The 20,689-nt window shown below is 38.6% G+C and overlaps 1 protein-coding gene across 1 annotated transcript in view; it reads right to left on the bottom strand.

The window, feature by feature from the left end:
* Positions 1-20,689, bottom strand: part of fndc4a (fibronectin type III domain containing 4a) — a 30,431-nt gene that overhangs the window by 5,045 nt on the left and 4,697 nt on the right. The window contains exons 2-3 of the mRNA XM_041975016.1: positions 12,633-12,748; positions 11,130-11,334 (exon numbers count right to left, since the gene is read on the bottom strand). Coding sequence (XP_041830950.1) covers positions 11,130-11,334; positions 12,633-12,748 — 321 coding nt within the window. The remainder of the gene's footprint in view (positions 1-11,129; positions 11,335-12,632; positions 12,749-20,689) is intronic.

Raw genomic sequence — 20,689 nt, 5'->3', positions numbered from 1 at the left:
AACCACACACTGATAGAGCACTACCCTGCTTCTATTTTGTCAGGATGAAAAAGCAAAACAACCCATCATCTTGTTGGCAATATGTCTGAAGAATGATTTTAATATGCCTGGTATAAAAATCTGTTTTTGCTATAAACAATATATGTCTGTTTATACTGTAGAAGGTCCCACTGTCAACTTGTCATTTCAAGAGTGGGCTTCTAGCCTTGACAGAGGACTGTACCTCTTATGATATAGACATATAGCCATAAATCTGACAGCAACTGAACTTGTTAACATCATATCCAAGTAAACACATTTGTCACTTTTCCATGAAAAGCATAACATGAATTTTACTGTACAGGTCAGACAGAAGATTTATGTCTTCCACATCTAAACTGCTGTCACTTTAATGGATGGACAAGCACTAGTAGGGATAGGTCTGAATTTACCATATGATTGCTTTTTTTTAAAACATGTCCTGGTAACAGAATATAAATAAGAACTTTAAGGTTTGTCGTACCATCCAGGTACAGCACATACCGTGCTTTTTTTCATGCTGTCTGAGCCAAACAAGGAGGGAAAATAACTGTTTTCTCTCACTCCTACCTGACAAATACACACAGTGGGGCAGTGAAGAGGTAACGGTGGAGACAGTGAACACGTGTGAGTGTCTGTCTGGTGCTGACCATAAATATATTCATCATTGTAAATGCCATAAAAATGATCCAACTAAGAAGCTGAAAAGAGTCATTCATTTTACAGTGCACAATAAGCTCAATGTATCAATCCACTAAATAATTAATCTATATATTGTTACTTGGCACTCATCACTTCTTTTGTAGAAGTGGAGGCAGAAACAAAAGACAACAGAAGAGACAAAGCACACAATATGTAGGACTTAATGATATCTTAGGGCTATGTGTTGTTGTTAAAAAGTCTGAGAAAAGTGGAGAAGTGGGCAAAGGAAGGGAGTGGTACAAAGGAAATAGCAGACCTTTAAAAATAGTCTGAAAGTGGTGTTCTTAAGAAAAAGGAAATCTTGCTTTGATTCGTTTGCTGTTGGCCAAAACCTCATAAAAATTGTGTTGTTTTTGATGAAGTGAGAGTATGGTGGAAATCAGTGGCAACAGGTTCTGGACAGCAACGTTTTTTAAGCTTGTGGAATACTTTTAACAAACAAGAGACAGCTAACATCTAGAGAAAAGCTTCGAAACATCCACCAGAAAATCTGGAGAAATATTACTGAAAACTACAGAAATGACAAAAAATCTTGTGTGGGAGGGTTCAGGCTATATTAAAGAATAAAAGTTTTGATAGTCTTACCAAATATTGATTTTCAAGCTCATTAGAATTGTACACACTGTTTTGGCTTAGAATCTATAATTTCATTCATAAATATTGAATGTTTTAGTTAATTGCTGCAATATATTACACTGAGGCAGCTGCAGCTCTAACGCTGGTCTGCAGCAGCTTTAGTCTCATGATGTAAGAGAACCTGGTGAGGCGCACGCTGAGAACAGTGAACCCCAGAAAGCCCACCGAACCAGATGGAGTGACCGACATGGTTCTCAAGGAGTGTGCAAACCAACTGGCTGGGGTCTTCAACAAAACCTTGAATTTATCACTGTCCTAGTCCCTCATCCCATGATGCATGAAGTCATCCACAACCATCATGCTGCCCAAAAAGACCATCATCAGCAGCCTCAACGACTACTGAGCAGTTGCTCTGACGTTTGTCATAATGGAATGTTTTGAGAAACTGGTCATCACATCATGTCCTGCCTCCCACCCACACTCAATCTTCTGCAGTTCACAAATTGAGCTAACAGATCAACTGAAGACGCCATTGTCACAGCACTCTACACCACCATATCCCACCTGAAACATATGAGTGCTATGCAAGGACACTCTTAGTTGAAATAATTCTGTGCTCCTAGACAGACTGACAGCAAAGCTATTTGACAGTGCAGTGATCTTACTCCCACCATCTGTGACTAGATCAGAAACTTTCTTTCTGACAGGGTTTAGAGAGTCAGAGTGGGCCCCCATCTCTCATATTATTGACACAAAGTCTGCAATCCATGTTGATGAAACCACCATGGTTGGACTCATCTCTGGCAGACAGCATACAGGGACCAAGTCACCAGGTTGGTGAGGTGGTGTGTTGATAACAACTTGGTCATCAACATCTCTAAAACCATCACCATCAGTGGGGAGTGTGTGGAAAGGGGTGGCCAGCCTTAAGTTCCTGGGTGTGCACATGGATGCAGACCTCCAATGGGGCTCTAACACCTCAGCAGTTGTAAAGAAGGCCCAGCAATGTCCTCACTTTCTGAGGTTCTTCAGGAGGCTCAAGTTGAATAGGGAGCTGCTGACAGTCTGACTGCTTCTCCATTGCATTTCTGAATGGTTTGCAAGCTGCACCATGGCACATAAGAAAGTACAGACGGTAATTAAGCTGCCCAGAAGATCATTGGCCACCCTTTTCCCTCTCTGAAGGACGTCTTCAGAACTCATGTCTCAAGAGGGCACGCAGCATTCTAAGGGACTGTACACACCCAGGATGCCTCGTTTCCTTGAAGTGGGCCAATATGTGCAATACACAAAGTGCTGTTTCTTTTCTGTTTTATGGCTGCACTGTTTGTTTATGCATTATTTATTTTATTCTGTACTTAGGTTTTGATACAGCATTTCTCTATGCACCTTACGTGGGTCAGAAGACCAAGTCGCTGTACTACTGCACATTATATGTTGTTATAATGACAATAAAGATTTATCTTATTTAAAGAATGAGGGTGGTTCAAGACTTTTGCATAATTCTATGTGTTTAAACTCAATACTCAATACAATAATACAGTAAAACTGCAGCGCCAGCTTGGCTAGAGCATTGCTTGGGATGAGTAATGCCATAAAAGGAAGAGGAAGACAGTAGACATGCATACAATTGTAAAGTAGTTACCTGTAGAACAGTCATCACTGCACCTAAGACCACTGGATCCACAAGCAGATGAAAATGTTTATGTCTGGAAGAATTTTGGCCACTAATCGCCACCGTTCATTTACAACTGTGCTTAGCGTTTGAAACTATCTCTATGCCCATCTTTACCACTAGATGTCAGTAATCTTACACACTGTTCCTTTAACGCTCCCATATTTCTATCCGCTTTCCTAACTCACTTAATAATTGCTATTCACCAAATGGTTCTTATGTTATTCAACATCTTAAATAGTCTTTGTTTGCTAAGGTTGCTAACTGAGTGAAATCTAAGCAGCAACCATGATATTAGCTATCCAACTTCTTGAAATGACCTTTTTAAAAAAAAATAATTTATATATATTTACATACTAATATGGCAGTCTTCAAAAAACATTGTATTGAGACTGCTTTAGATGACATATAGAAAACACTGACTGTGGATAATTTATTAAACATTTGTAGTTGCAGTGCTACATGCATCGCAGCTTACACAGATTGTCATTGGTGCTCAATCATCTTTTTCTCCTACCACCTCTACTTAACTCCATGATCTGTTCCAAGAAGCTTAGGAAAATTTAAGCGGGGTAATTTTTTCATTGTCTGACTCAACCTTTAGTATTTGCACAAAGTCAGGAGCTACTTTAACTTTGCCAAATGAAAGAAAACTAATGACATTGTTATGTCATTAGCAAAACTCAAGTCTAGTTAAATGTATAATCACTCACAACTAATGAAGAACACATCACAACTCTCATTCTTTTGGATGTGCCCAATCCCAGTTGTCTGGCTTTAATTATTAATTACAGGTCTAATACCTGCAAATTTCTGCCTTAGTTCTCCACATAGCAATCATATTGTTTTGAATCATTAGTGTGCATGATACTGTGGACATATATGTGATACAACAGGAATTATTCCACAGTTTATGAGAGCAAGATTTGCTGATGACCTGAATAACATGTCCCACTGTTGTTTCATACATACTTCATGTTGCCATCACTCAAATTTGCTGTATGATTATTTGCTGCAGAATGAGTGAATTGCTGTTCCTCTGGTAAACCAAAGAGTTTGTGCTGAGATAATTACATGACCTTCCTTCTGCTCAACCCTAATCCCATGTTGTTGATTGTGGCTGAAAACTGTGTCAGGATACTGTGTAACAACACACTAGGGATTTTATACTGGTGTCACAGCAATGCTTTGTTTGATTAATTATTTCATTGTATTTTCTTGAGACAAAGCAGTTGTGTGCGTGTGTGTGTGTGTGTGTGTGTGTGTGTGTGTTTTACTTCATTACACATTTTAAAACTTGTCCCATTCATAATGTGAAAGGCTGAGTAGTGCAATAGATGCAAACAATTCTTCGATGTTATTAGCTATACAGATATACTTTTAGATGATATGTATAGAAAATATAACACAGATTGAGAGAAATTTACATTATATATATTTGTTAGGGTGCTGCACACATTCGTCTCAGTTTCTTTCTTTTTACAGGAGAACCATGTGGTAACTTCCGTCTCAGTAGAAAAGTTTAGCATTTCTTTGAAGTATGATGCAGTAATTGCATCTATGGGGACAGCATATGTTGTTAGGGTTGACTGCTTGAAAATATTTCTCTTGCTCTCCTCTGTGAAGTGTATTAGCACCAAAGTGGGAGCAGCTAATACTGTCAACAGTTCAGTATTTTAATTCTTTCATTTGGAATCAACTTTACATACCATAATGTTAAATTTTTTTCTTTCTTTTTATTTACTGCTTATGCTAACAGATGTTGTCAGAGCATGTGATCTGGCTGATAACCAGCCCAGTGAATGTACAACAGTGTTATCCAATGGTCTATGTAATGTGGAATGAGATGGAATAGTGACACATTACTCACAGTGTAATAATATAAAAATCAGGTGATTGTCTATCTTGAATTTTTGTAATAAATTCATGGCAGTGATATGAAATCAGCATCTCTAATTGTCTTTCATTTCTTTACAATGCCTTACTTTCCAAATGTACAAAGCAACACATTATTTAAAACTCCACTGTGGAATATGTAAGAGCATCTAGCAATGAAATTCCATACAGTTGTCAAATAAATGTCCTTATCCCCCCCTCCTCCCTCACCCCTCCCTTTCACAGACGCAGGAGAAAGTTCAGTTGCCAAGAAAAATGGGAAAGTCCGGCTTTACAGTAGAGCCACCGTTTGGTTCACCCATTCTGGGCTAATGGAAACATGTTAGAAAAATAATAATACTAATAATAAAAATAATAATAATAAAAACAGCAAACTTGTTTTAAAGGAATTTAAACACAAAGATTTTTTGCTAATAAAAATGCATGCATCCTGTATTATATTCCATTTCTGCCAATGGGATACTGAAATTTGACTCAGTAACTTTTAATTGCCTAAAATCATTTAAATTGTGCCAATATTCAGCAAAAACTCAATTTAATGTTTAATTTACTTTCATTATTTTATATACTTCTTATATACACACACATAAACACCTGATCATTCATTTTGAATAAGCAGGTTTGTCCAAACTTTTGAATGATATTGTTTAACCTTTTTACTATACTTATGCACGTCGGAAAAAGCTGAAACCTGTGCAAGCCAAAACAGCACAACATCCAACAAGCTAATCATATATTGTGAAAATATAAAAGCTTTCCACAGAATAAATTAAATGGTAAAGGATTGTAGAAGGACAATCCTAAACAAAAATATAAATAAACAAACAAACAAACAAACAAACAAATAAATAAATAAATAAAATCCACAATACCTTATCTAAATGTAAATCTAAACAGCATATATTTAGCTAGGAAATGCTATATAAAAATGGATTCGGGTATTATACTCTATATGTAATCACATAATTACATGGAACTGCATTGAAAAAAAGAAGAAAAAATTAATGCATGGGTACTGTGTTAGCTATAGGTAATATCTAGTATACTGCACTCAAGAAATCAATTTAATTTCCATAGGAAGCATTTGGCTTCTCTGACATGACTCAGGGATGCCATTGCCAGCTAGACTATATTATCAAAGCTTTTAAGGAAACAACAGGAAATAAAACTTGAAGAAAAAAAAGTGATTATGTTGAATTAATGTACATTAATGTTAATTAAAAATGTTTTTTTAAAAAAAGACTCATTTTAGATTCAGATTTTGCTGCACCCTTTTCAAAGAAGCAAGCCTTGCTGACTTCTCCTGCTGTTAAAGTTGAGAAATTCTAATTAATGTTAACAGATAAATCAAAATGTACATGTACTGTACTTCCCTACAACATTGGATGTTGTGGATGTTGGATTAAACAGAATAGATTCCGGTTTAGTGCTCCAAACATTCCAAACAGTGACCATCCTTGAGACTGGAAAGACCATGAGTGATAATAGTGGCAAGAAATTCACCTGTCAGTTGTAGGTCCTTTGCACCAAGAATACTGCTATTACCTTCCTGAACACAAGCACAATGCTGTTGTAGTCATCAGGCTGAGATTGGGACTAAATTAAACAGCAGTTCAGTAGTATAGCTTTTAACAGGGAGTTATGTATGGCTTTTATTCAAGGTGATGCATTCATTGTGCGTGGCGTACTGTTTCATTTGTGCAACGCACAATGCCAGACATGAAAAGAGCTGTGTAATAAAATTCACAAGAGCTACATAAGGAAACTTGATGTGATTGGATTTTAAAACTGGGGCATGAGGAGTCAGCAGTGCTGGCATTAGATTTATGGAGAGCTGACACTGATTGCCTCAACCCACCAAAACAAACTCCTACAAATGAAGCTCATCCACTGAGTGGGTTGTTTTTCTGACCCAGTTGGACGTCTTGGGGAGGAGGGCTCCAAATCCTGATTAATGTTGGAGAGTAAATTTTGCCAAAGTTGGCACTGGCTGTTAGATTTTTCTTACACAGCACTTTATTGAGATACACTGATAGATGCTTAGCTTTCTAGAGTTCATTTCTTTTAACTAGCTAAAAAAAAAAAAGAAAAGAAAAGAATATGTGACAAAAACAGCTTTCTGGTTATTTATTAAGAAGCAACAGACATGAGCATACTGTAAGTGTCTTTATTAGCTTAATGGATAGTATGCAGGCTCTTTGTTGAGCTACAGTTCACACTTTCACTTAAGACAGTCTTGCCAGCTTAACTAATGATATCCTACCTGAGTCAGCTAATGAAAAACATTTATGATTCTCTTGCATCAGCACTTCCAAAATTCACAACCTCAAACAGACTATAAAATCACAAAGAAAAAAGCTGATTTGTCAGGCCTGTCTCTAGACTGGTGTCAAACGCTGTGCCATTAATTAAAGATTGAATACATTCAGCTTATCAGAAAATTATAGCTGAACAAATGCAAATGGGATCAGTGCAAGACTTGCTTCTGAAAACTCTTCTTTACTTCTCATAATAGAAACTAATGATTTTCTCCTCATCTGAACTGAAAGTGAGCGCTGCTCAATCTATTCTCTATTGGTCACAGTCTTCATGTTCCCATCAGTCCCTGAGCTGAGTCCATGTACTGAATTTAAAGTGTTTAGGAGCCTTATGAGAGTCACAATGGGTGACATAAAGTTGCACAAATTCAAAGGTGCTCGCTATGCTTGAGGAGGCAGTCAATAATGCATTGGTGTCTGGGAGGAAAACACTCTTCACCCTGACCCATGAGTATGTGAGAGGAGGCTTCCTGGTGCTTACACTATCAGCACTTGCATTTAATGTGTTTCATTTTAAATGTCAGTGTGCTCTAAAAGGAAAGAGGGGTGAGAATATGCTTAAATACAGCAGCTGGGAACATTTCTGTAATGGGTTACCTCTGTACTTGCCTTAGGGAAAAGGACAGTTTTAGCTCAGGGCAAATTCGAATAGAAAAATAATTACTTAATATATAAGTAAAAAGAAATTTAAAAAACTGGTACAGTGACCTTTAATGGCCATAATCTTAGCCATAACTGTGGAGAAGGAATTTATAGTTAATGTCATATGAACAAACACACAAAAAAGTTAATTTACAGATTAACAATGTGGGTGGACTGTAAGGGCTGAACAAAGAATGTCATATACACAAAGTACACAAATGGCCAAAATGATTCCTTTCCATTTAAAAATCGAAAACACGATTATATTTAGCAATTTGTTAAGTCATTTCCAGGTTGGGCAAGAAAACAATGTTTTATTTTTCTTTGCTCTGTACACATTATGTTTTTGCACTGTCATCCAAAGGGCATCATTACTGCGAAAATACTGTGGTTGTCAAAGTTGTTCTCACATTCTGTCTTTAAATAGGGGTCACGTGATTTACCTTTTCCATCTGTATAAATCAAGTTGCTTACCTTATAACCATGTCATGCATCCACACAAGTGCCAGGAACCATATTACTAACAAAGGTACAGTATGTTAAGCAGATATCATTTAGCATGCTTGGATTAATTATTTGATATTAGATTTATTGCTAGTAGATTATTTATTAATTATTTACTTTTTAGGTGAGATAGATAAATTAAGGACAACAGTGTTATACACATATAATAATATATTATACTCAATAAAATATGTACTTTTAATTTTAAATAAGTATAAATTATGTCATAAAAAATTATTCATTATCTAAAATCAAACCACCGGTATAGACAATCTTGACAACCCAATTCTGAAAATGGTTGCCAACTTTATTGATTCCACTATCTGTCACAAAGTCGATCTATGTTTCACCTGCTTTATTTTTCCAAAAGAGGAGAAAACTGTCAAGATTATTCTTCTGTTAAAGGACAAAAGATTACAATTTTCTGGTTTAGATTGCTGACCTATTAGTCTTTTACACATTTCATGCAAGACCATAGAAACAAAAACATTGTATATAAAGAAACTGAAAATAGTTTTTCTGAAAATGGGTTACATACTGATTGTCTGCAGATTTATAGGAAAGGTCACTCTAAGGCTGTGCCCCTGACCCAGATGACAGATGACTAGCTGAGTGAAATACATGCAAAGAAACTCATTGGTTTCTGTTGCTTTTGATGTTATTAACCATGAAATGTTGATTAGCAAACATAAATCTTATGTCTTTGAAGAATCTGCTTTACAGTGGTTCCACAGTTATCTATCAACAGGAAAGTGTTTTTTTAATGCCTGTTTTTCTGATATCAGGGCTGTGACTCATGGTGTGCCACAGGGTAGCTGTCTTGGACCATTGTTTTATAGTACATTTACAAATGATTTACCATTTAATTTGGAAAAGAGTAATGTATACTGATGACCTAAATTTATATTCATCTTTGTCTAAAATCAGTGAACCAAACAATGTCCTTGATGCTCAGTTTCAATATGTAGTCCAATTGGTGAAACAAAATCACCTGGGGCCTCATTTATTAAGCTGGTGTAGGAACAAAAACCGTCATACGCCAAACATAGTCAACTTTTGGGATTTATGAAAAACAAACTTGATGGGTAAATTTTCCTATCTCCATGCAATGATCCAGGTTCATAATCTAGAAAAACGGGAAACGGCTACACCAAAGGTACAGAATAAAATCAAGAAAATGCTATTAAATGTGAGACATTTGTGCACAATTCACTATTCACACCCCATGTTATATATTAAAGCTGTTTGCAGAAATTAATAAAGACTCACATTCAATATTAATTCTCCTAAGGGGGCATGCTCAGGAAAAAAACAAAAAAAAAGGTTTTTCAAGAAAAAGGGAGATGATATTAATAAGAACCTCAACCACTAAAACATGTTCTGTCATTGTGAAACAAAACTTAAATGCTGTAAAACCCATCCAGCTAAATAAGGTGGACAGTTTACTGCCAGAATGTACCTGTCAGGGCAAAAAGTAAGCTTTGGTCCTTCATTCCAGCAGAGTTAGAGCAGTTGGAGCACCCAGCAACTAGAAGGAAATATTATTTAACACTAAATAAACTGCTACCAGTCTGGGATGTATGCCCTTGCCGTACCCACCAATTAAACATTTTTACGTTTGTCAACATGGTTCATCCGGATCTCAGTCTCACACCCTGAAAAAATCCGCTTCTTTCCTCTTTTTCCCTCCCAAGCCACCACAGAATTGATGTGATGAATACTTATTTTAGGAGTCCACCTGACCATTTATAGCCACCATGTGGGCGTGGGAGAGCATTCTCTAACGTGTGCCTGCCTTAGAGTTTATTTTGATTTATAAATGGAAACGGGCAAAGTACTTGCATGCGCACACTTTTATAAATCTTAAAGTTAAAGTGCACCACTGTAGTTTGCTTTGCTACGCACAGTTTGACTCAATAAAAATGAACTTGAAATGGTTCAAAATTGAGCAGCATGCACATTGATAGTTTATAATTATTGGGCAAATGTTACTCTATTAGGAATTTAAATTGGCTATTTGTTAAAGAGAAATTAGTTTTTTTAATTTTTTTGTATTTTTAGGAACATAATTGTGGACCAAGACCCCCTTTAAACTATATTAGAACTTTGAATTGAAAAAATTAGAGAAATTAGAGTTTAGCGAAGATAAATGTAATTATACAACGAGACATGCTGTGGCTAATAAATTCACTTTACCTAGTGTAAGAAATCATTTTATTAAAGGCTATTTAGATAAATATATGAATTGAATGCAATTCCTATAAATATTACATCTACTAGTTCTAAATCAAATTTGAAATGAACAGTACTTTTTAATGCCACCATAACATTACAAGATAGTATTTTACGATAAATGGCAATTAGTTTCTATAAGGATTTGTTTTAGCTCTGGTATTATTATTTTTATATTATAGTAAACATCGCTATTTTTGAAAGTTAGTGTACTGATACTAGAGCCGTGCATGCTGCTAAAATATTTCCAAGGCTGCTGTTGTCTTTATTGTGATGATGAAGTTTATTATTGTTATTATTATTATTGTTGTTGTTATTATTGTTATTTTTATTGATAGTGTGCATGATTGTGTGTATATGAAGGTAGCACCTATATTCATATCTTCTGTATCATCACAATGAGTCTTTACTTGTTGTTTCTGGATGATGTTCTGCTTTCATTGTATAAATGATTATTACATGTGATGGACCCCAGGAAGAAAAGCTACAGCTTTTTGCTGCCGCTAATGGGGATCCTAATGAAAGAAAGAAAGAAACATTTTGCATTAACTCTAATAACAGCCTACCTTGGTTGGAACTGTTGGAAGGGAAGCGATCTGTCTTCTTTAGGGTGCGAAAATGGACTTTCTTGCTGGCTTGGCTTTCCCCATAAAGGCCAATTGACTGGACCTGTATGATGTAGTCTGTCTCTTCCTCCAGGTCCCAAAGAACACAAGAACGGCTGGTGGTGTTGACCTCTCGAATGAATCGCTGCATGTGTCCGTCCTGCCGCTGGATATTGGAAAAGTGATGGAGAGTAACAGAATAGGTTGAACTATTGAGCACTTACAGCAGGGATCAATATAAAGGGCAATGAGGTGATCATGGTGACCACACAGAAATACCAGCCCTGCAAAAAATAAGTCCCTAGGAAAGACACTGTCTTCCTTAGTAAGTGTCATGATTTCGTTTCATTAAATTTGACAGAGCAATGTTGAAATCAATAATCTAGCCTATCACTCTCCAATGTGGTGAAAAGGGTGGAAACAATCAGACACCTGCACAGAGTTCATGCTGATGTAACACAGTACTGACCAACCAGAAAATATTCAAGCCTCTGAAGAACATCATGCTGAGCACTTCATTATATTAACAGTTGGGATTTTATTTTCACCATATGGGGTCTTGAAAAGAAATTGAAAAGTTGTGGAGTTAATTTTCTGATTAAATAAGGATGCAAGTACTTTTGAAAAACTCCCAGAATATGTTTGTCCTTTCACAAGGTTGTTGGAGGAATGCGGACCCAAAGCTGTGAGAAGTCTCCCTCCCATTGCAATCAAAACTCCCAAGTCCATCTGCACTTACAGTGGCTCTGGGCCAGATGTCTCGTTACGTGTTTTAATGGCTTTACTTGACTAAGAGGACTGACAAAAAAAGGGAGAAGAAAGCATGTTCCTGTCTGTAAATGATGAATAATGCAATAATTAAACTGAAGGCAGTTATAAGAGGTGTTCAAATGCAGTTACTTAACATGATGAAGAACCTCGAGTAGAGAGGATGTTCAGTGAATGAAAAGCAAAGCTAAATGGCTGCATAATGTTTTGAATTGCCCAGAGCATAAAAATGATTAAAGTGCAGTAGCATATTGCACTCAATCATTCAGCAGTAGCATCATTGCTTTCTCTATTTTAAGCCTTTTAAATCTTTTCACCCAAAAAATGCAGCTTAGTAGGGTCACAAACGTATGAACATTCATGCTGCAACCTTCTTTTCTCTTGACTAATCAGCAATGAAAAGTTTTATTCTGACTCCAGGCATCAGTGAGCCCTTCTCCAAATTAATGAAAAACGTCAGGGGATGAATTTTTAAACCACTCATTTTACCAAGTCAATTATTATGGTCCATTGGCTATCAAAAACCACTGCAAGGCATAATAAAGATCACAGGTGCATCAATACAAAAAAGCTTGATCTAAATCCAAACCACAAGCTAAAGCACAAAGATGGTGCAGAAGTAGTTTTCTGAATTTGGGGGTGTTCTGCTGCTCTTTCCAGGATGATCCTGGCTGATATTAGAAGTTAAGGATTTACCTGTTGTGAGATGGAGAAGCCAATTATTATGTCTCCCTCTGGAACCTCCCAGGATACAGTGGCAGAGTCTGCTCTCAGATGCATGACAGACACATTGACAGGAGCTGGTGGCCGGTCTGGCGAATAATAAACAGCAAGAGAGATTACTGATAAAATTAGCGGCTGAATGTGGGTTGGTTTGAAAAAGTCTGAAATTCTCTGTTTTGGGAAATTGTTTTATAAGTAAAACATTCTGTGTAAAATTCCCACGAGTTTTATTTTAATTGTGCAATTTAATGGAGGAAACTGTTGGAGGAAGTGACAGATATTTGATTAAAATACTGTTAGTAGCTTGTAAAAAGCTGTTTTAGGGGAAGGGTTTGAACAGAAACAAAGAGTGAAAAGACTGGCAATCATAGAGGAAATGTATTCACTGAAAAAAAAGACATATACTGAGGCCAGCAAAGGTGAAATTGAACAAGAAAATGGACAGTGCATGAGATTTTCATTGGAAACATTCAGGTGGAACAACAAAATTATATGCATGAAACAAATTGTACATCCCAAATAATGTTGGCTGTTGACATGTGGCACATGTAATATTTGTGAGCTGGATCATCTCAAACATTGAGCTCATAGTAGGTGTGAGCTTCACAGGTTTTACTTTAAGATCGCTTCAAATGTTTTTTTTACAAATGAATTGTGGGCAGTGGGATGAAGGAGTACATAAAACCGTAGAATGCTAAAGTTAATGTTTCATCTTGGTGAACTGTTGGATGTCGTGTGACTAGAACTTTTTGTCATACATGTGTTATGTGGAATTTGATTTATCTCTAGTTTCATAAGATTGTTGTGCTTTCTGCCATCTACAGATCTAAGGTCATCCTCTACAGGCTAAGATCAGATCAGTCTCAGCCTCAGTGTTTTCTGTCCTCACATCAATAAAGCAGAATTGCAGTAAAGCCACTGTTATTACTTTTCTGTGCCATTGCAGCTTAGGATCAGTGCTTGCCCTCAGTGGTACATAATGCATACAAAAAAAGGTCAAGGATAAAACTATCCAGACTTGGTAAAAAAATAAATAAATAATAAAACAAGGTCCTTGTATCTGGTATGCCACATTGGCCAGCACAACTCAACACTGAGCCTGAAAATGTTTTTTCAGTGTTACATTTTGTACAACCCCATTTCCAAAACACTGGAATGCTGTGTCTGTATTTAATATGGAAAACACATCTAAAAAAAGTTTGAAACAGACCATGTTTACCACTGTGTACAATTCCCTGTTATTGTAACAACTGCCTGTAAATGTTTATCCCATTTGTAGCTGATAAAGGATTCTGACTGTTCACTAGTTTTGGGTTTTCTTTGTCATATTTGACATTTTTATATGTGCCAGGTGTTTTGTTTCTGTAAAAGGTCATTTCTCTTGACTCTCAGAAAAGATCACAAGTGCTATCACCACTTATGTAATGTATGGTTAAATGCTAACAAAGTAAATTAACACATTGTTTTCTTCTTTGGCCAAACATTTACTTCACATTATAAATGATTGCATTGTGTGAATAGACAGTTTGATGAATCCAGCCAGTGACTGGCTAGTAAAAAGAAAATATTCCTTTATTTTACTGTGAACCTGCAGAATTTGGTTACGATTAGTACTGATATTTTAATTTCACCTTTTAATCATCCCATTGTGTTCACAAGACAGGCTAGTCGTTGACATTTCTGTATAATTTTCTCCCCCTGACAGTGTAACAGTCCTTCAGTCTTTTTACTTTTCAACCATCTATCATAGTTTGGATGGCTACAAACATGCTTGTTACAACATGGGGACAACAGCCAAAAGGCAAGGGAAGCAGAGAGAGAGGAGCCTGTACAGTGATACTGTCTCCAAGCTATCGCAAGGGTCAATGGACAAGCAAGATGGGATTCTCTATGTGTGTGTGTCTACATGTGCACTGGAGAAAGAAAGATGAAAGACAACATTATAAAACTGGGAGCTATTTCAAATCTTTTGCAGTTTCCATCAAGGGAGAACAGGGCTCCTCTCCCCTTTTATCCCTCTTTCTACATTGCTCTTCTGACAATTTTATCTTGGAGACAATCAGTGAAGGTCTCTGTTTATTCCACAAAGAGTCAGTGATGCAGATTTCAAGACCTTTATGTCAGACAAGGCTATCGGTATTCCTGTCTAAAATGAGGCACAGGTCAGGGTTCAGTCTGGCAAGACGCTCAGTTCCTCTGGCTCATGACACACTCAGAGATTGGTTTGTTGAGAGGAGTGAATGAGCTGAACAAGAGGGCAGCCTAATTCTTAACCTGTGATAGGAAATCCTAAGAGAAAATTAATGTTCTGTGGAGATAGTGGGGAGAAATGTAGGCCAGGCTGGTGGTAAAATTTTATCAAGAGGTTAAAAAGTGGTGTCTGTCACATTTTGTCTGTTTAATGAGAAGCTTCAATGTGCAGGCAGTTGATTTAATGTAGTGAAGTTAATATTCTGTGAATAAAGAGGGAGAACAAGTATTAACTGTCCTTGAACATTGTGGGGAATACATCTGCAGCCTAGATGCCAACAAGGTGTAAGACTTATCTGGACAGAACCGGACTGAATAACACTTTAACATTTGGTCATTCTTTTATTAAGAAAAATATACTGACATCTAATAATACTTAAAATTAGAATCAGGTTCTTCCAGTCAGTGGGACGCCAATCAGATATGAGTGTTCTTTGTTATTTAAAAGTGCTGTATTTGTCAGGTCAAATCAACTCTGAAAGTCCATCCAGCGGTCGTTAGCCAAAAAAGATTCCTCCCACGCCAAAGCAAGTAATGTGAGGTTGACCACTTCCTCACATACTGATGTGAACATTTATGAAGCTACCTGCATGAGAAACTGACAAATCACTGATGGGGACAGGTGAGATGAAAATACAACACTTTAGTTAAATGAAAGCAAAATGCTCCATTACTTCATAAAAAGCTTGGCCCATGGTTTGGGCCCAGTTTTCTATATCTAATTCAGAATACCTTTTATCATTGGTGGAACAATGAATTCTGAATTATTACAAAAAGTTAGGATGAAAAATGTCTTTTCTGTCTGATATCTGCAAAACATGCCACTTAAGAGGAATAGAGTTAATGTTTTGAAATGGGCAAATGCAAGTCCTGACCTTGAAGCAACAGGAGGAAGAGCTTATCAAATATGTTAATTTTGCCTAATATGAATTTATTAATCTACTTTCAGAATTTGTCTAAATCACTTAATCAGTGAGCACCTTTTTTGTAACTCACTTCTGGATAATAGCCTTTCGTTTGGTAGCCACATGATGACATTAAACAATTTCCAATTTCATGGGCACAGTCATTTGTTTAGTAATGATATTTTTGTCTCTGTTGTGAACAAGCAGCTTTAAGCCTTAATTGCCATCACCACTTGTCCTAAATTAAGCTCTCATCAGAAACAGGATAACATTTGTCTAAGATAAGACACAGTCATTTCTCTTGAAGCTTGTTGTCCTCTAGGTAATGAGGGTTGCAGACAGCCATGCATAGGCACAAGCGCAGCCACTATTCATGATGCATTGCCTGCGGATCATTTACTGGTGATGGAGGAAGTGACAGCTCAGTAGAAACCAGTCATGAATCATTCTTAATGTGTAAGTGCCCTCTTCCTATATGCTGGTGTTTCCATTACAGGCTGTTAAGTAAGACATATTTTCAACTTGAAGTGTTTGTGTAAGGTGACTGTAAAACAAAGAATAAGATATTTTTCCATGTAAACATTGACATAATTTTGCACTTGATTTACTACTTTAGTGGCTCATAAGTAAAAAGCAGTGCTATGTTTTTATAATCCTAAACAGCAGGATTTTTAAATAAAAAAAAACTTTAATTGAACTGTCCATCTCTCTTTCAAATGTATCCCTTTTGCATAGTTGATATTGTCCTTAGCAGTGCTAATTGTCATTGCAGATACTTAAAATTCTTTCTGCCACTGACTAAGCAGCACTCCACTTCGCATGTTATGTAAGATCTGAAATTAAACAGCAAAAGGTCACAAAGGAAGAGGTGTGTGTCAGTGCAAATAAATGGTTAGATTGTCTTGGGATGTGGGAGCACTGCCTGGATGAATCATAACATATAGCTAAAGCCCTGTACATTAGCGAGAGTGCACATAGAGAAATAGCCAGAGTGCTGCTGGATCTCTGAATGGCCGCAATGTCTAATGGAAAAGAGCCCAGGTTAAATTTACCAGAGCCACATATAAGGCTGTAGCATCTTATACTGTGACCTCTATATTTGCTTGCACAGCACAGTTGCCTAATAGTTTACTGGCAGCGTACACATTCACACCAACAGTGACTGGAAATGTTTTTATGGTCACACAACAAAAGTTTTGAATTATTGCATTAAGAAAGCCTAGGTATTCAAAATAAATTATCAAAATAATTTAATAGAAATGTTAAAATGAGACATGAGTAAATAAAAATTGGAGTTTAAATGACATGTTGGATTTAGATTTAGATTTAGATTTAGATTTAGATTTAGATTTAGATTTAGATTTAGATTTAGGAGCACCATCTGCATTTTATTATTTCTGTACTTAATAGTTACAGCTAGAAGCAAATAAATAAAATACATAGATTTGGTTAATCTATGGATTTCTGTTTAGGTTAAATATATAAATTCCTTAAAAATGTGTCATACTGGTGGACTGTGTCATTTTTGTGTTCTTGTATGATAGCCAAGTCAGTAATTTTTAAAGGATATTGACCAATCTAAGACAGTACAATGACAATTTTAGATGCTAAAGCTGACAAGTTTTGAACTTGATACAATAAACTTTTTTTAAGAAGCTGCAACAGTGGCTTTTTTACTTTATTGTTGCATAATGCTTCTTTTAACAACTTACAGAGGCTTGTCCTGTCATACTGCAGAGTGTTCCCCTCATAATCTAAAATCTTTTAATGATATCACAAAAAAAAAAAAAAAAAAAAAAATCACATTTGCAATTTATACTTACAAAACTGAAAAAATCCCCCGTGGGCTCACCAACTGCAGGAGGGGCCACAGGGGTTGGGTGCAGTGTGAGCTGCCCAGCTCACACTGCACCCAATTTTAGATTAGATCTTAGATTATGAGGGGAACACTCTGCAGTATGACAGGACAAGCCTCTGTTGTTTGTGCTTATGCACCAAACAGCAGTTCAGAGTACCCACCCTTTTTGGAGTCCTTAGAGGGGGTGTCGGAGAGCACTCCTTCCAGGGACTCCCTCGTTCTGCTGGGGGACTTCAATGCCCACATGGGCAATGACAGCGAGACCTGGAGGGGCGTGATTGGGAGGAATGACCCCCCTGATCTGATCATTGTCATGGATTGTCCATAACAAACACCTTGTTCAGGCATAAGAGTGTCCACATGTGCACTTGGCACCAGGACACGCTAGGCCGCAGTACGATGATTGACTTTATAGTCATATCGTCAGACTTGCGGCCGCATGTCTTGGACACTCAGATGGGGCGGAGCTGTCAACTGATCACCACCTGGTGGTGAGTTGGCTCAAATGGGGGGGGAGGATGCTGGTCAGGCCAGGCACACCTAAGCGTGTTGTGAGGGTCTGCTGGGAACATCTGGCTGAGTCCCCTGTCAGACAGAGTTTCAACTCCCATCTCCGACAGAGCTTCAACCATGTCCTGGGTGAGGCGGGGGACATTGAGTCTGAGTGGGCTGTGTTCTGTGCCTCTGCTGTTGAGGCAGCCATCCGCAGCTGTGGCTACAAGTTCATCATCGGTGCCTGTTGAGCCGGTAACCCCCAAACTTGTTGGTGGATACCATCAGTAGGGGATGCCATCAAGCTGAAGAAGGAGTCCTACCGGGCCTTTTTGGCCTGTGGGACTCTGATGGGTATCGGCAGGCTAAGCGGAACCCAGCTTCGGCGGTCACTAAGGCAAAAACTCAGGCATGGGAGGAGTTTGGAGAGGCCATGGAGAATGACTTCCAGACGGCTTCGAGGAGATTCTGGTCCACTATCCGGAAGTTCAAGAGGGGAAAGCAATGTTCCACCAACACTGTGTACAGTGGGGATGGGGGGCTGCTGACCCCAACTTGGGATGTTGTGAGGTGGTGGAGGGAATACTTCGAAGACCTTCTCAATCCTACAAACATGTCTTCCGATGAGAAAGCAGAGTCTGAGGGCCCTGATGTTGGCTCTCCCATCTCTGGGGCTGAGGTCGCTGAGATGGTTAAAAAGCTCCTCAGTGGCAGGGCTCCAGGGGTGGATGAGGTCCGCTCAGAGTTCCTTAAGGCTCTGGATGCTGTAGAACTGTTTTGACTGACACGCCTCTGCAGCATCGCGTGGACGTGGTGGTCCCCCTCTTCAAAACGGGGGACCAAAGGGTGTGCTCCAACTACAGGGCGATCACACTCCTCAGCCTCCCTGGTAAGGTCTATTCAGGGGAGCTGGAGAGGAGGGTCCATCGAATAGTTGAACCTCGGATTGAGGAGAAGCAGTGTGGTTTTCGTCCCCGTCATGGAACACTGGACCAGCTCTACACTCTCTTCAGAGTCTTGGAGAGGGCATGGTAGTTCGCTCAACCAGTCTACATGTTCTTTGTGGACTTGGAGAAGGCATTTGACCGTGTCCCTTGGGGACTCCTGTCGGTGTACTCCGAGGGTATGGAGTGCCGGACACCCTTGTACAAGCTGTCCGGTCCCTGTACGACCAGTGTCAGAACTTGGTCCACATCGCCGGCAGTAAATCAGAATTGTTTCTGGTAAGGGTTGGACTCCAAGGTTGCCCTTTGTCACCAATTCTGTTCATAACTTTTATAGACAGAATTTCTAGGCTCAGCCGAGGGGTTGAGGGGATCTGGTTCGGTGGCCTCAGGATTGGGTCTCTACTCTTTGTGAATGATGTGGTTCTGTTGGCTTCATCAGGCAGTGATCTTCAGCTCTCACTGGAGTGATTCGCAGCCAAGTATGAAGCGGCTGGGATGAGAATCAGCACCTCCAAATCCGAGACCATGGTCCTCAGCCGAAAAAGGGTGGAGTGCCTTCTTCGGGTCGGCAATGAGGTCCTGCTCCAAGTGGAGGAGTTCACTTATCTCAGGGTCTTGATCACGAGTGAGAGAAGGGTGGAGTGGGAGATCGACAGGAGGATTGGTGCGACATCTGCAGTGATACAGACTCTGCATTGGTCTGTCGTGGTGAAGAGGGAGCTGAGCCAAAAGGCAAAGTTCTCAATTTACCAGTCGATCTATGTTCCTACCCCCACCTATGGTCACAAGCTGTGGGTAGTGACCAAAAGAACATGATCGCGAAAACAAGCGGCCGAAATGAGTTTTCTCCGCAGGGTAGCCGGGCTCTCCCTTAGGGATAGAGTGAGAAGCTCGGTGATCCAGGAGGGGCTCAGAGTAGAGTCGCTGCTCCTCCGCATCGAGAGGAGCCAGATGAGGTGGCTCAGGCATCTGGTCAGGATGCTTCCTGGATGCCTCCCTGGTGAGGTGCTCCGGGCACGTCCCACCGGAAAGAGGCCCTGGAGAAGACCCAGGACACGCTGGATGGACTACATCTCGCAGCTGGCCTGGGAACGCCTCGGGATCCTCCCGGATGAGCTGGTGAATGTGGCCGGGGAGAGGGAAGTCTGGGTTTCCCTGCTTAGGTAGCTGCCCCCGCAACCCGACTCAGGATAAGTGGCAGATAATGGATGGATGGATAAAAACTGAAAAATGTTACTTAAACTTTAATTTATGGATATGGATGGTAAGACTGACCATGTCTGCAATTATTAATTTTGATGCTGTTATTTTAAGATGACAAGTTAATCATTTTATTACCATGAGATCCCAAAGCTCATAAGAAGTTTACTGATTTCATTATTTAGAGAAATCTGCTGTTTGTTTTTTTGAGATAACCATAGATTATAACATAACATGATCACCAATTATTATTACCAGGATAATACGCTTTGTTTTGTCAAGATCACTAGGTGACCAATGTGAGCTCGAAAATTAGTTTTTTATATGTTAACACCTAATTTGATCATACATTGTCACAACTGGGAAGAATTTATAACA

The sequence above is a fragment of the Melanotaenia boesemani genome, chromosome 22 (assembly GCF_017639745.1).
Source record: "Melanotaenia boesemani isolate fMelBoe1 chromosome 22, fMelBoe1.pri, whole genome shotgun sequence".
NCBI classification, from domain to species: Eukaryota; Metazoa; Chordata; class Actinopteri; order Atheriniformes; family Melanotaeniidae; genus Melanotaenia; species Melanotaenia boesemani.
This window is presented reverse-complemented; position numbering and strand designations above follow the sequence as displayed.